General features: G+C 51.7%; 1 protein-coding gene across 5 annotated transcripts in view; it reads right to left on the bottom strand.

Annotated features, from left to right (window-relative positions):
* HIP1 (huntingtin interacting protein 1) overlaps positions 1-14,096 on the bottom strand; it is a 124,825-nt gene that overhangs the window by 64,436 nt on the left and 46,293 nt on the right. The window contains exon 1 of one of the 5 annotated variants that reach the window (XM_021005830.2): positions 2,687-2,927. The exons of 3 other annotated variants lie outside the window; for them this stretch is intronic. Coding sequence is in view for 1 of the 2 variants with exons in the window: in XM_021005833.2 (XP_020861492.1) it covers positions 2,687-2,704 (18 nt within the window). In the remaining variant the exon portion in view is untranslated. Of the gene's footprint in view, positions 1-2,686; positions 2,928-14,096 lie in introns of those variants that run through there. One more of the 5 variants, XM_021005833.2, reaches the window with a different exon arrangement.

Below are 14,096 nucleotides of genomic sequence, written 5' to 3'. Positions count from 1 at the left end.
GTAGAGCGAGTGGATTCCACTAGATGGTCCCAGAGATCCCTTCCTGCTCCAGATCTCTTCTCCTGATTTACTTCTGCTCTCTGGGCCTCAGTTTCCTCATCTGTAAAATGAGGGGGTGGGGTTAGGTGCCTTCCTTGGTCCTCTCCAGTTCTAAATCCAGAATCCCAAAGTCTCCACAAATAGGCTTGGGACTGCTTCTTGAGGGTTACTCCCTCCCCAGGCTCTCCATGGCCTCCAGGGCTCGACCCCTCTGCTAGACTAAGGACGCTGAGTCAGGGCAAACCCGAACTTGGTCCCGGGCAACTTGTTCACTGTATCTCTTCCACAAACCCTGGACATGAAGCCTGTGCTGCAAAGCCAGGCCAGCCTCTCTGCACAGGGTTGGACGCATCCCCATGCCTCTGCCTGCCCTGCTGCCCTGGTCTATGAGGACCCCACCATCTCTCCTCACATTCCAGGAAGGCCTCCAGGACTTCTCCTGCCTGCCCTTGAGTTCCCATCACACACGTTGTGTCTATGCTTGTGTTTTATTTAGAATTTAGATGTAGATGCCACGTCCAGGGCAGGGACTGTGTTCTCTGCTTCCTCGTCTTCCCTTCGTGGCAGTTATTAAATTAATAGCAATTAATAAAGGGACTAGGGTGTGTGTGGCAAGGGGCCGAGTGGCTCCTGGGTCACACAGTCAGCTCCCCCTCCCCATCTGTTGGCCAGACACTTGCCAGCCATTTGCTTGGGGATGGGATCGAGGGGCTCTAAAGGTGGCAGGTGTTGGGTGCCCGATGTTTGCCCCCATCCCCAGGGAAAGAGGAACCTGCTGCCCGGCAGTATCTCAGGGTCCTGTTTTCTGAGGCCAAGCACGTTCTAATCATCCTGCAAGGGCTGGGGGCCTTCTTCATGCTGGATTTCCCTGTCAGCCACTGGGGGATTGAGATGTGAACAGCCACCCCTACCCAGCCCTGCCTGGCCAGGGCACCTCACCTGCCCACTGGGTCACACAGATGACAGCCAGCTGAGGGCCCACAGGCTCCCCCCGCCCCCGCAGATCTTTTATTTGCTACTCTGCCCTCACTCCCTCCCCTTCCTAGGCCTGCAGGTGTCCCAGGGGATAGGGATCATCTGCCCCTTTGTACAAGGGGCCCAGTCCCACCCACTACTCTGCAGTTTTCTAAAGCAGGGAGGGGGAGGGCAAAGGAACCCAAAGAGCAGTGGGCTGAGCCCATGGTAACCCGAGCCGACAGAAATTTGCCTGGACTATTCCCTGGTGATCACTGCCCAACCCTGCCCTGGAATACTGACCTTCTTAGGAACCTGCATTTAATCCTGGACAAAAAATGTCTGAGATAGCAGTACTTCCCTAAAAGCACCCCAGCCCCGGTATTGGGCCCCAGGGAATATAAACAATCTCGTGGCATCTCTATAGTCAACAAAGAGGCTGAGCAGCCTGACCAGGCTGTGTCCTCACCAGCCCACGACCCAGGCTGGTCGCTGCACTGCAGAGACCCCCGCCCCCCCAGGTTCCAACCCACCTGGAGGGGATCAGTCAACCCCAGGCACCATTAAGTGCCCACCATGTGACAAGTGCCAGGCATACAAAAGCAAAAGAGACGGTCTCTTCTCTCAAGAAGCTTCCGTTCTCTCCAGGGTGCTGTAAGGGGAGCGAGTCAGGACCCCTGGCTGAATGCTGTACCAGCACTGGGGCTGCCCCAGAGACCCGGAGGGGAACTGCCGGGCTGGTCTCCCCGCTCAGCTCCACATATGGCAATCAGCTTTCTGCTGGGGGGGTGGGGAACGGGGGGCAACCTGCCCCAGCACTTCCTAAAGGACCAGAATCAATTAACGAAATGTACTAAATAAACACCTGCTATGTGCTCAGAGCTGTTCTGAGGAGGCCAGGGTGACAAATACCTGGTCCCTGTCCCTGAGGGGGAAATGTATCCCTTTACGGGCGTGATCTCAGTTCCTACAGGGGTTGGAAGTGGAAAAAGAAAAGGGACCTTCCAGTTTTCCAGGCTGTTCCAGGCAGGTTGGATAAATGCCCCCATACCTAGTTCTATTAGCTATGTACATCCCCCCTCCTGGTCCCCTTGGTCTGCCCCCATAAGTCTAATCTGCCTCCCCTTCCCCCCTGCCCCCACTTCTAGCTAGCCTTGGTCTTTCCAGGTTTAGAGTTTATAGCCTTCCCTATTCTATGGCTACACTAAAGGGGGGCATCTCTACCTTGCTGGGCTCTCTGCCCATACACCTGAAGCAGGTATGCTGGGCTCAGGGAGAGAGACGCAGTGCACCCCAACCCTTCCAAACCTGTTGGGTTTTATGGACAGTTATGGGACAGTCAGACGGCTTGGCTGGGAATCTCCATTTCCCTGGGGTGAGGAGGACTGGTAACCCCCGGACGTAGCCCCTATGGTGGCAGAGAGGATGGAGGTGAGGTGCTCATCGGGGCATCCCTTTCCTCAATTTCCGGAGAGATTCTCCTCAGCAGACTGGGAAGCAGCTGGGAGAGCCCCCTTCCTTCCCACCTTCTCTCTGCCTCCCTGGTTCCACTCTCTCTTCCCTCCCACACGCTGGGAGCTGGGGATTAACGATAAAGAAACTTTCACTGATCACGGGAGGTAGCTCCAGAATGGAGGGGCTGGGAAGAGAGGGAAGGACGGGTCACCGGCTAGAGCCCCCGCAGCTCACTTACCATCTTGCTCACATCCATGACCGAGTCTGGGGTCGGGAGGCGGACCAGATTCCGGCTCCCCCAGTGCTGCTACTCCTGGTTAATTGGGTGCTGGCAGTGCCATGTTAGCGGGCAGAGGGGCAGGGAGAGCCTGCCGTGGAGCGCGGGGCTCCCATGGAGCTGGGCAGAGCAGCAGGACCCAGGCTGGACTGGCAGAGAGGAAGCAGGGGAGGGCGAGGGGGGTGGAGGGAGGGGAAGAGATTAAAAAGCTGTGAGTTGCGGCAGCGCACAGAAAGGGGGGGGTGGGCGGCGGGATGGGGAAGAGAAGGATGTAGGGGGGAGGAGGGGGCCTGCGGCAGCTCCGGAAAGCAATCCCCCCCACGCCTGCCCTCCACCTGAGAGAGGAAATGTAGAAATCAGCTGGTGCGAGAGGCCGAGAGCCACAGGGAAGGGAGAGGCAAGAATAAATCGGCAGATCCCAATGGCTGCAGCGGGCTGGTGCACCCAAGCCAGCAGCAGCAGCAGCAGCCTCCGCGGCAGAGCCCGAAGTGTGTGATTTGAATAACAAAAGGTCTCTTCTCCCGCGGATGGGGCAGCTATTGAGAGATGAACCAGTGGTGGGAGAGCCCAGCCCAGGCAGCCAGAGCCTGTGTGTGTGTGTGAGTGTGTGTGTGTGTGTGTGTGTGTGTGTGTGTGTGTGTGTGTGTGTGTGTGTGTGTGTGTGGCAGGCAGGAGGAGTGGGGAGAAGAGGGAAGGGGGAAGGGGAGGGGACCTGTCTGACAATCAATCTGACTCAGGAAGCGGAGGCAGGCCAGCTGAAATAGGGGAAGGGGATGGCTCCGCGATGCCCCCCCCATCACCATCACCAGGGCCCCCAGGTCGCTGCAGGGACGGTGGCGGGGAGTGGGTAGGACGGTCCCCGGGGCCCCTCCCGACCTGGGCTGGGATAGACAATGAATGAATTCACCGCTAGGCTTTTCTGGGAGGTGAAGCCAAGGCTGCCAGAGAGGAAGTGAGACAAGTGCTGTCCCCCCAGCAACACACACACACACACACACACACACACACACACACACACAGTGTGCTAGGGAAAACCACTGAGGCCATCAGGCGGTCAGTGAGAGGCAGCCCTTTACTGGAAATGAGCAGCAAAGGGCATTGGCCGAGGAGCTGGAGCACCTGGGGTCATCTCCTATCTCTGTCACTTAGTATGACTGTGGCAGTCACTTCACCTCTGGGCCTCAGTTTCCTAACCTGTAAAATGAGAGGGTCTCTGAGGCCCCTTCCAGTTCTAAAACTATAATACCATCATCATTTAATCAATAAACACAGATTAAGAGGATACTGGGTGCAAAGACGTGAGCTACACAGACAAAAGCAGAAGTCTCTGCCCTCAAGGAGCTTCCAGTCTACTGGGGGAGAAAAAAACAACAAAGGTGTATATACTCACACTCATACAGAATGTGTGTATAAATACATATGCATATACATGTATGTAGGTAAAATTGGCTGGGGGCGGGCATTAGCCTCTAGGAGATCAGGAAAGGTCCGTGGAGAGGGCGGCATTTGAGCTGAGCCTTGAAGGACACTTGGGATTCTGAGACGTAGAAATGGGGAGGGAGAGGGTTTGAGGCACAGGACACAGCCAGTGCAGATGTGTGGAGGTGGGAAGCAGGAAGGCCAGTAAGAAGGGCCTCCTAGGATTCTATCAAGATGAGTCTTAGGTGAAGGATCTAGAGCTTAGAGGTGCGTGGTCCAAGCCTGAGCTCATTCTCTCTGGGACTGAGGCTTCAGCAGAAAGTACCGAGACTCCTAGGTCCCAGGCTTTCACCACTTAGTGCCTCAGTCAACAAGCATACATTAAACACCTACTGTGTGCTGGGAGAGAGGCATTATGGAATAATGCAGAGAGAAGCAGCCTCAGATTCTCTAACAGACTGGCTGTGTGACCTTGGCCAAGTCAACCTCTCAGTCACCTCCTTGAGGAATTCCTTCATCAGCAGTTCTCTACTGATGAAGTCACAGACCCAGCCAGACCAACATCCCAGGCAGTGCCACACATGCCTCAAGGGCAGAGGCTGTTTTCTCTCTCGTCTCAGCACAATGCCTGGCACACAGCAGGGGCTTAACACAAGATTGTTGGATTCGAGTGTATTGGAGTGAGGGTCGTGGTCCGGACCTCCAAAAGAAGAGACCAGACGCAGACTTTCGGCACCAGAGGAGAGACCGAGCTGAGCAAAGGCAGTTTTAAGGACAGAGCTCTTGAAGGTGCCTCTCCAAGCCAAGCTCTCCTGCTCTGCCTGAAGCAGTGAAGGCATGTGGTAGAGCGTGGCCCCAGAGGCCACATCACTTCTGGTGGGGGGGCCACTGAAGGGGAGGCACTTCATGTCCAGAGGCACAGGGTCACACCTGCTCCCCGTTAGGGTGCCCAGCTTTTACAAATGCTTTCACATCAAGCAAGGGTAGAGCTTCAGGCTGAGGTCACACTGGTGTGGTGCCAGGCTCTGCCTCGTGGGGAGAAGACCCAATCCCTTCAATAACAAAGCCATTGCCTGGTATCCCTGGATAGAACTGGGGAAATAAATCAGAGGGTATAAATTGTACGGCAGGAATACAGGGGCAACACTGGGAAGTCCTGGTCCCACATGCTTCACTCTCACCAGAGTAAGGGTTCAGGAAAGCCCTTGAGCGACTGTAAGGTCAGGACTTCACTGCCAGGCCACTGCTGTGCTCGTATCCCAGCACTCCCTCTTAGGTCCCTGACCCTTGTCTTAGGATTACAGGATCAGAGACTTACAATGGAAAGAGATCTCTGAGGTTATCTCACCAAAGTGCTCAATTTACCAAAGAGGAAACTGAGGCCTGCAGAGCTGAAATGACTCGGCTAATGTCACTGGGGTAATAAACATCAGCATTGGAACTCAGATCTTCTGATTCCACATTTGGTGCTGTTTCCCACTGTACCACATTCCCTCTCAACTTAGGGCCTCTCTCTGTTCCCCTCATTCATCCCAGTCTACCCTTGAGAAAGTCCAAAATACCGGATGGACCAATGAGGATTTTTCACTTTTGCCTTTGTGCCCCCATTGCCAGGCACATAGTAGGAGCTTAATAAATGCTTGTTGATTGATAGATGGAATGTCAATGTTCTCCTCTGTGTCCTACTCAGGTCCAAGGCATAAGAGGTGACTTGCCCAAGGTCACACGGCCAGTCTGTGTTAGAGACGGGAAACTAAAGCCTATTCTTCCAAAGTCTCAGGCTGCTTCTCTCTGCATTATTCCACAATGCTTCTCTCCTGGAACACAGTAGGTACTTAATGCATGCTGGGTGAATTGAATTGAATTCACAGAGTGCCCAACTTGAGGCACCAAGTGGTGAAAGCCTGGGACCCAGGAGTCTCCATTCTTTCCCCCTTCCCACCCCCAACAGAAATCCAAACAAACCTCCAAAGGCAACCCTAAGAGGGAAAGCATTAGCCTGGACTTGGGAGAGAAGCCTCTATTCTTGGCTCTGACCTCAGCAAGTCCTTCCCCTTGGCTCCACGTTCCCATCAAATGGGGGAGATGATACAGAGAGCCCCTCCCACCTGTTTGGAGAAAGATGCTGCCTTCCCACCCCTCCCCCCCAGTCCCAATGAGCCAAGAGGGCTGAGGAGTTTTGGGGGAGTCGCTTCCAAAGACGTTTTTGCTTGGCTTTGTGACCCCTCCCCCCATGGCTGGCCCTCATTCCTTCCTAACTCAAGGCCCAAGTCTGCTGGAGCAGCAGAAGGCAGACCAGGAAGGACCAGGGAGCTTACTACAAATACAGGCATCCCCCAACCTAACATGGATCATTCGTTCTGTCAACCAATGAGCACTTATGAACACCTCTGTGCTCCCCAAACACGACAAGTCCAATTAGCCTAACAGGGCAGCGAGCTGCCTGTTCACAGAATCACTGAATTTCAGGGTTGAGCGGGGGCTCAGAACCACCTTCCCCAGCCCAACTCCGGCTATACCAGCGACCAGTGAACATTGAGGGGTGCCTGAGCCCTTCTGGCCAGTCTGAGCAGTGCAGTTTGGCCTCTGTAACTTTGACAACCACCAGCTGCCCTCTTGGACTACGAAGAACAAGGCCAACAGCCCACCAAACGCTTGAAGACAGCTCGTGTCCCAAAGGACACGATGCTCCTTCTCTAGGCTAACCCTGCCCAGTTCCTTCTACTAAGAAGGTACCAAAAGATTAAAAGCTAGGCCATCTGCTCACTCAGGATCACAGACCCAGACCTGGAAGGGGCCTCCTAGGCTACTAGCCCAGCCTGACCATTTTACAGACAGGGAAACTGAGGGCCATGGTCAAATGACCAGTCCTGCTACTTCCTGGCTATTATCTACCACCTTGGGCATATCCAGGCCTCAGTCTCCTCATGTGTAAAATGATGAGCTTGGACCAGAGGGTCTCCATTGCCCCTTCCAACTCTTCTGAGGTCATCCAGGTGGGAAGGTGGCAGAGAAGGATTCAAACCCAGGCCCTCACTGGGACAGTGGGAAGTGGGAAATCTGCTGAGTTACATTACAATGGTGTTTTCTAACATTAATGTGGGTCTGGCTTTAGTCATGTCCTCATGACTTTAGTGGGAATGAGCCCCTAGCCCCAAATGAGCCCCCTCCCAGCTGGGAAATCCTAGTACTGTGGAATACAAGCCAAGAAGTTAAGAACTATTATAAGCATATAATAACTCATTTGAAAATAGGGACAGCTAGGTGGTACAGTGGGTAGAGTGCTGGGCCAGGAGTCAGGAAGACCCATCTTTCTGAGTTCAAATCCAGCCACAGACACTTATTAGTTGTGCGACCCTGGGCAAGTCACTTCACCCTGTTTGCCTCGGTTTCCTCATCTGTAAAATGATCTGGAGAAAGAAATAGCAAACCACTCCAATATCTCTGCCAAGAAAACCCTGAATGGGGTCACAGAGAATGGGACACAACGGAAACAACTAAATAACAAAAAGGCTTTGAGATCTGCTACTGTGGGACGTTAAGCAAGGCAATCAGTTTTCTCATCCTTAAAATGGGTACATCAATTCTCATATCATCCCAAGGCTAGGATGGGAATTACATGAGATTACAGATTCGAGAGCTGATTCCACTCAAGGAGAGCAGATGCACCTGATCCCTGAGAGAATCTGTAATAATTAGAAATGCTTTAACTCCTAGGCTGGCTTCCCTGTGCTTCCCCCACCCCCATTCAGGGCTGAAACTTTTCTGAGCCAGGGAGGTGAGGCTTCCTAGAGCCTTACCAACATGGCACAATAGCTCACTTCTCCTCCCTTTTCTTTGCGAGAGTGTGCTCAGGGGAGTGGATACTGGAGCCGGGAACCATCCTTGGGAGGATGCAGGCCAGGGCTGAGGGTCCCTTCACACCTCAAAACAGTGTAATCCAGGAGAAGCCAGGGTCACATGAGCATCCTTAGAAGGGGAAGGAAGCTGAAAGGAGGTAGACAATATTAATGTGAGGAGGGGTTGTCCAAGCCCACTTTTTTGGTGAGCATGGCGGGTGGTGTCAGGAGGGTGGAAAGAGAAGGTTTTAAACAGGCTAATTCTGTGGGTTATTATTTTTTTTGGCGGAGGGGACAGGACAATGGTCTGAATCTCTTTCATAGACATTGGGAACTCTCAATGAAGAAAGTAGCAGAGGGTCAATGCAACCCACATCCCAAAAGAATCCTCAATACAGCTCATATTAATATAAGGTTTACAAGACAGCCTAAGAGAGGCAGTAAGGAGCAGTGGTTGGGGAGCAGGCCTCCAACCTGGAACAAGTCCCATCCCCCTGCCATGAGTGTGATCATTTCCCAACTGGGGAAGCCACCCCTCTCGATCTGCTCCGAGTCTCAGACTGGCCGCCTGTGGTGATCACGGGTGGGGCACAGCTCTAGATGGAGAAGGCAGGAGAAAGGAAGGCAGCTGAGCTCCCACACAGAAATGTGTGGCCTTGGGTAAGTCTCTTCTCTGGGCCTGGTTTCCTCATTTGTAAAATACACTTTGCATAATCTCTGTTTCCTGGGACCCAGGTGCTTCCATCTAGGGCTAGAGGGACCCCAGAGGTCCTTCTGCACAGATGGGAGACTGAAGCCCAAGGAATGGAATTCCATTTGACATTTATCAAGTGCTTATCTTCTACATGGCCCTGTGCCCTTTCTAGGCCCCAGAACCTAAGGTTCAAAGACTACGTAGTGTGCTAGAAAGAGCAATGGCCTTAGAGTTGGAGGACATGGGTTCAAATCCTACCTTTGCCTCCTGCTACCTGTATCACTGTGGACAAGTCATTTCCCTTCCCTGGGCCTCGGTAAAATAAAAGATTGGACCAGATGCCTCTGGGGTCCCTTCCAGCTCTGGACCTGGGAGCTGTGGGGCAGCAGATTCAGCTCAAAGTTGGCTGTGCTCCCTTTTCAGGTTTATCTGGGTCCCTGGAGGGGAGGAAAGCAGGGAGAATCACAAGCCCCTCCCTTGCTTCTCTCTACCAGGCCTTCCTGCTGGCAAGGACCTTCCTGGATTCCTCCCGTGCAGCCCAGGCATGTCCAGGTTTGCAGGAGGCTGCGGAGACCTGACTTCACAGGTCTGCAGCTCATAACGCAGAGGAAAGCAGGGGGGGAAGCGACCTTTGGCTTTGATTTCTCCCTCCCCCTCTGCTCAGCCCTAAACCAAATGCTCCCCCTCCTCGCCAGCACCCCCTGAACCTCCAGCTCCTCATTCTCGGGCATCAGGCACCGGCAGGGAGGTGGCAGCATGGTCACTGGATGCAGGCAGTGATGGAAGGATTATTAAAGAAATAAATCCCTGGCAAGAGGACCCTGGGCGAAAGCAATCTGGAATGAGCACACTCAGCGGGGTGTGTGTGTGTGTGTGTGTGTTCACTCCAAGTATATGTGTGTGTGCATGTGTATATGTGTGGATGTGTGTGGATGAGCACATTCAGCGGTGTGTGTATGTGTATGTGTGTGTGTTCACTCCAAGTATATGTGTGCGTGTATACATGTGTGTAGATGAGCACACTCAGTGTGTGTGTGTGTTCACTCCAAGTATATATGTGCGTGCATGTGTATATGTGTGTGGATAAGCACACTCAGTGTGTGTGTGTTCACTCCAAGTATATGTGTGCGTGTGTGTATATGTGTGTGGATGAGCACACTCAATGTGTGTGTGTGTGTGTGTGTGTGTGTGTGTGTCTTACGGCTTCTGTTACTCCATCTCTAGGTGCCGCGCTGTCAGCTGGAGGCTGCCGCAGTTTTGGGCACTGGGTACTTCTGACCCCCATCTCCCTCCTCCCCTCTCCTCTAGTGCAGATTCCAAACACTTTGCTGCTAATGCAAATATGAGGCAATCAGGACTCCGGATTACATTAGTTATCCACACACATACAGACGTATCTTCTGATAAAATGTAAGCTTCTTGAGGGCAGGGACCTTTCGGATTCTTTTTTTTTGTCACTCATAGAATTACAGAGCAGAAAGGGGCCTCAGTGGTCCGATCCATGACCCAAAGAAATCTGTCATCCAGCTCCTTATCATTCAGTCAATAAATAATTAAGTCAGTTAATTCCTACTCATTAAGAACCTACTATGCTCCAGGCCCCGAGCTCAGAGTAAGAAGGCCATGCTAAAGCTGGACAGGACCTCATGGCCCTCTAGCCCACTTCATCCAGGAGAAAGTCCCCACCTCACTAGAGCATCACCACCAACATACCCAGTACCCTCCACACTCTGCACACACAAGGCACTTAACTGCTTGTTAATTATAACCACTGATATTCATACAATGCTTTATGGGTATCCTTGTGACCCTGGCACACTGGCCCGCCTCTGGGGATGAACTTAGGGAAGAATAATGAATAGGCAAGGACAGGCAAACCCAAGAAATCCCAAATCCATCTGGATATTTGAATATTCTGGGTTTAGAAAATGCTTTCTTTCCAACAACCCCTGAGGCAAGTTTTACAGATGTGGAAAAGGGCTCTGAGGGGCTGAGGACCTTCCTGCGGCTGGTCCCTGCTGGTGCTGGACCTCAGACTTGGGGCTGTCGTGACTCGGGCTCCGGGCTGCCAAATGGATAGGGCTGCGGGCATAAGTCTGCAGATAGAATGTGAAGCCCTGGAGTCAGGGCATTCTGCCCTAACAGAGCATATCATACTCTGAGGGTAAGGCAGGTAAGTAAGCACAGTGCGTGCTTACAGGAAATCTTTGCTGAGAGCCAGATGGACGGATGGCCATAGAAGGTCTGTCTCAATTAGGGACAGGGTCTCTCCAAGAAGGGCGTTTTTATGAATTTCAGGCATAGTAATTAGGCTTAGACACATATAGAGTGGCCTTCTAGAGGAGCTCAGGGGACTTAGTGGTAAGAAAGTAATTAGTGAATAATTTAGTGAGTAAGAAAGAATGACTGGGAACTGATTTGACAACTGTATCATGTAAAATGTATTTCTTGAAACTACATCTGAAGAACTTGAAAAGTTCCATCCTTTAAGTAATCTTAATATTTGTCCTGAGATCTTGTTTATGTTACAGTTATTTAATAAAATCTTTTTTATAAATAGGGCAAAAGTCAACCACGGCGCTCCTGTCCCAACAATGAAAAATTCCAAAAGACCACACATTGTGCATGGCAAATATGAATACATGAGATTCCACAGAGAAAAAAAAAGAATCCTGGAAAGGTAGAAAGCATCCCAGCATCCCAGCTCTGGCGCTGGTCCAGAAGCATCTGGTCCAGCCAAATCCCTCATTTTACAGTAGGAGAAATGAAGAGTTCTTGGGGCCTTGCTCAGGGTCACGAGGGTAGCAAGCCACCGAGGGGAGGCTCGAACCTGGCTCCTCTGACACCAGAGCCCGTGCTCTAGAGAGGAGCTGGGATACGGGGTGAGGGGCTAAAGTGTGCCAGGAGAGGATGCCACAGAGTGAGGGAGTGGCACGGCTCAAAGCGGAGAGAAGATCCCGGGGTCCGGGTGCTCCCTGGCTCCCCGTGGCCAGCAGGATCCATTACAGATTGAGGCCTGGCGTGGCCCTTCCCAACACAGCGGTAGCCTCCTTTTGTGAGGGCCCAAAGGAGACTCTCGTGCACAAACCGCCTGGTGAGGACAAGCGGCCCTGCTTGCTGTCACCTGTCCGTGACATCATCTCCAGCCTCCACGCCTGTGCACTGGCTGTCCTCTGCCTGGAGTGCCCTCCCTCCTCACCTCTGCTCTGTAGAACCCCCAGCTTCTTTTGAGATGCAGCTGGCATGCCCAAGAGCTGATCCCCTAAGCTGAAGTACCCTCCCACCCAATTACCTTGCAATCTTCTTTTTTTGGGGGGGAAGAGGCTGGATTTAAGATTTCATTGGTACAGAAGGCAACTCCTCAAATGCCATCCTCTGCAAGAGGTCTCTACCACAGGCTGACACAACTTCTATTTACACTCTATACATCCTAGACTGTTAGCATGTTATCTCTCCTGTTAGAATGTGAGCCCCCTGAGGGCAGGGACTGTGGGTCTGTTGGTTTGTTTGTTTTGGCCTTTCTTTGCATCTTTGAATATATAATCTTAAAGACATGCCTGGGGCCTGACTAAAGGTTAAGGGACTTGCCCAGGGCCACACAGCCGGAGGCAGGACCTGAACCCAGGACTCTGTGACTGTAGCATGACCAGAAGCAGACAAGACACACCAGATGTGGTGTGACCATCGCCTTCCTAGACCTGGACACTGAACCTTCTTAAGCCAGCCTAAGGTTGTGTTAGCTTTCGGGATTCCCACGTCATACCATCCATCCTATTAAGTCATATTTATTTTGCACGTATTTCAGACTGACTTCTTTGTGTTCATGTTTCTCCTCTCCCCGCCACCTCCCCCCAGCAGAATATAAACTCCTTGAGGGCAAAAGCAGTTTTCATTTCTGTCCTTGTATCCCCGGTGCCTGGCATACAGTAGGCGCTTAATACATGCTCAAGAGGGGAGGATTTGAGTTCAAATTCGGCCTCAGATACTTGACATTTACTAGATGTGTGACCCTGGGCAAGTCACTTGACCCCATTGCCTAGCAACAAAAACAAAAACAAATAAATGCGTGAGAAATGAATTTTACAAAGGAATCTCTTGACCACTGAGAGCCTTATTTGAGGTGGCATCACTGACACAATTCATGCTCCCATGCAAGAGGGCTCCTCACGTTCTCAGCTCCTTCCTCACCCTAAAGGTTCCAGTCTCCCTTCCTTGACTAGTAAGCACTCTGCCGGCTTGGTTGTGTGGGGATACTTCTCAGTGCCATGTACAGTAAACATTGGCTAAACTCAAGGGGGGCGGTCCCCTCATGGAGCCCAATCTCCAGATCTTATAATGGAAGACAATAGAAGAAAGGATTCAACACACAGAAGTCTGCTTTGTGGGAAACTCTGCAGGAAGAGACCTGCTCTGTATATCAAGGGATGCCTGCTGACAAATTAAACTCACAGCATCGGCATGTTGGATCTGGAAGGAGCACACAAAAAAGAAGAGAGCCCATTCTGAGTTGGAAGAGAAAGACACGTCCTCTTCTCTGAGCGCGTGACCCCCAGACCTTCAGTCCATGCAGCAATGAGTCCACGTGGTCAGGATCTAGAATTGTGCCCTGTATAGATGGAGGGGACCTTGAGCCTCCCAGCCCAACCTGCCACAGAAATCCAGGATTGGTCACCATCCAGCCTCTGCCTGAAGACGGCTAAGATGGAGAATCTCCCCTTGCCTGTGGAAGCCCAGTCCCCTTTTGGGGCTCCTGAGGGTGAGCAAGCTTATCTTCCATCAGACTAAATTCTGCCTCTCACGAACTGCTCTGGACCTGGCTCTGTCCTCTGGGGCCAGACATTAGAAGCTCAATCTCACCCCCAGTGACAGGTCCTCAGATACTTGCAGACAACTTTCATGTCCCCCTGAGGCTTCTCCAGGCTAAATATCTCTGGCTCCTTCAAATGATCCTCTTCATCCTAATTATCCATCCTTAATCATCCCTTCCTCAACTGGGTCACTCTCTTCTGGGTGTTCTCCAGTCTTGCTGAAAATGCAGAGCTCAGAATCGAACACAGTACTCCAGGGGTAACCTCACCAGGCAGGTGGCAGAGGACAGGAAGACTATTACTCCCTTGGTGTGGACACTCTGACTCGCCTAAGGCAGCCTAAGACTGGGTTGTCAAATTAAGCCATAGACTTATGGAGTTTGCAGTCCATGCAACTTTTGAATGGGACTACTGAAGAATATACATATTTTTTAACACCACATGAACCTTTTTAAAAAACTGACCATGTATTATGAAAAAGAGAAATTAGAAATTCATGGAAAAAAGAAGAAATACCAAACATATCTTTTACAGATCACAACACAATAAACATAGTAATCAATTCTGGAAATTCACATTCCTTGGAAGGGTGAGTAAACCTCAGGAGTCCC

Source organism: Phascolarctos cinereus, unplaced genomic scaffold (genome assembly GCF_003287225.1).
Source record: "Phascolarctos cinereus isolate Bilbo 61053 unplaced genomic scaffold, phaCin_HiC Scaffold_5;HRSCAF=322, whole genome shotgun sequence".
Taxonomy (NCBI): domain Eukaryota; kingdom Metazoa; phylum Chordata; class Mammalia; order Diprotodontia; family Phascolarctidae; genus Phascolarctos; species Phascolarctos cinereus.
This window is presented reverse-complemented; position numbering and strand designations above follow the sequence as displayed.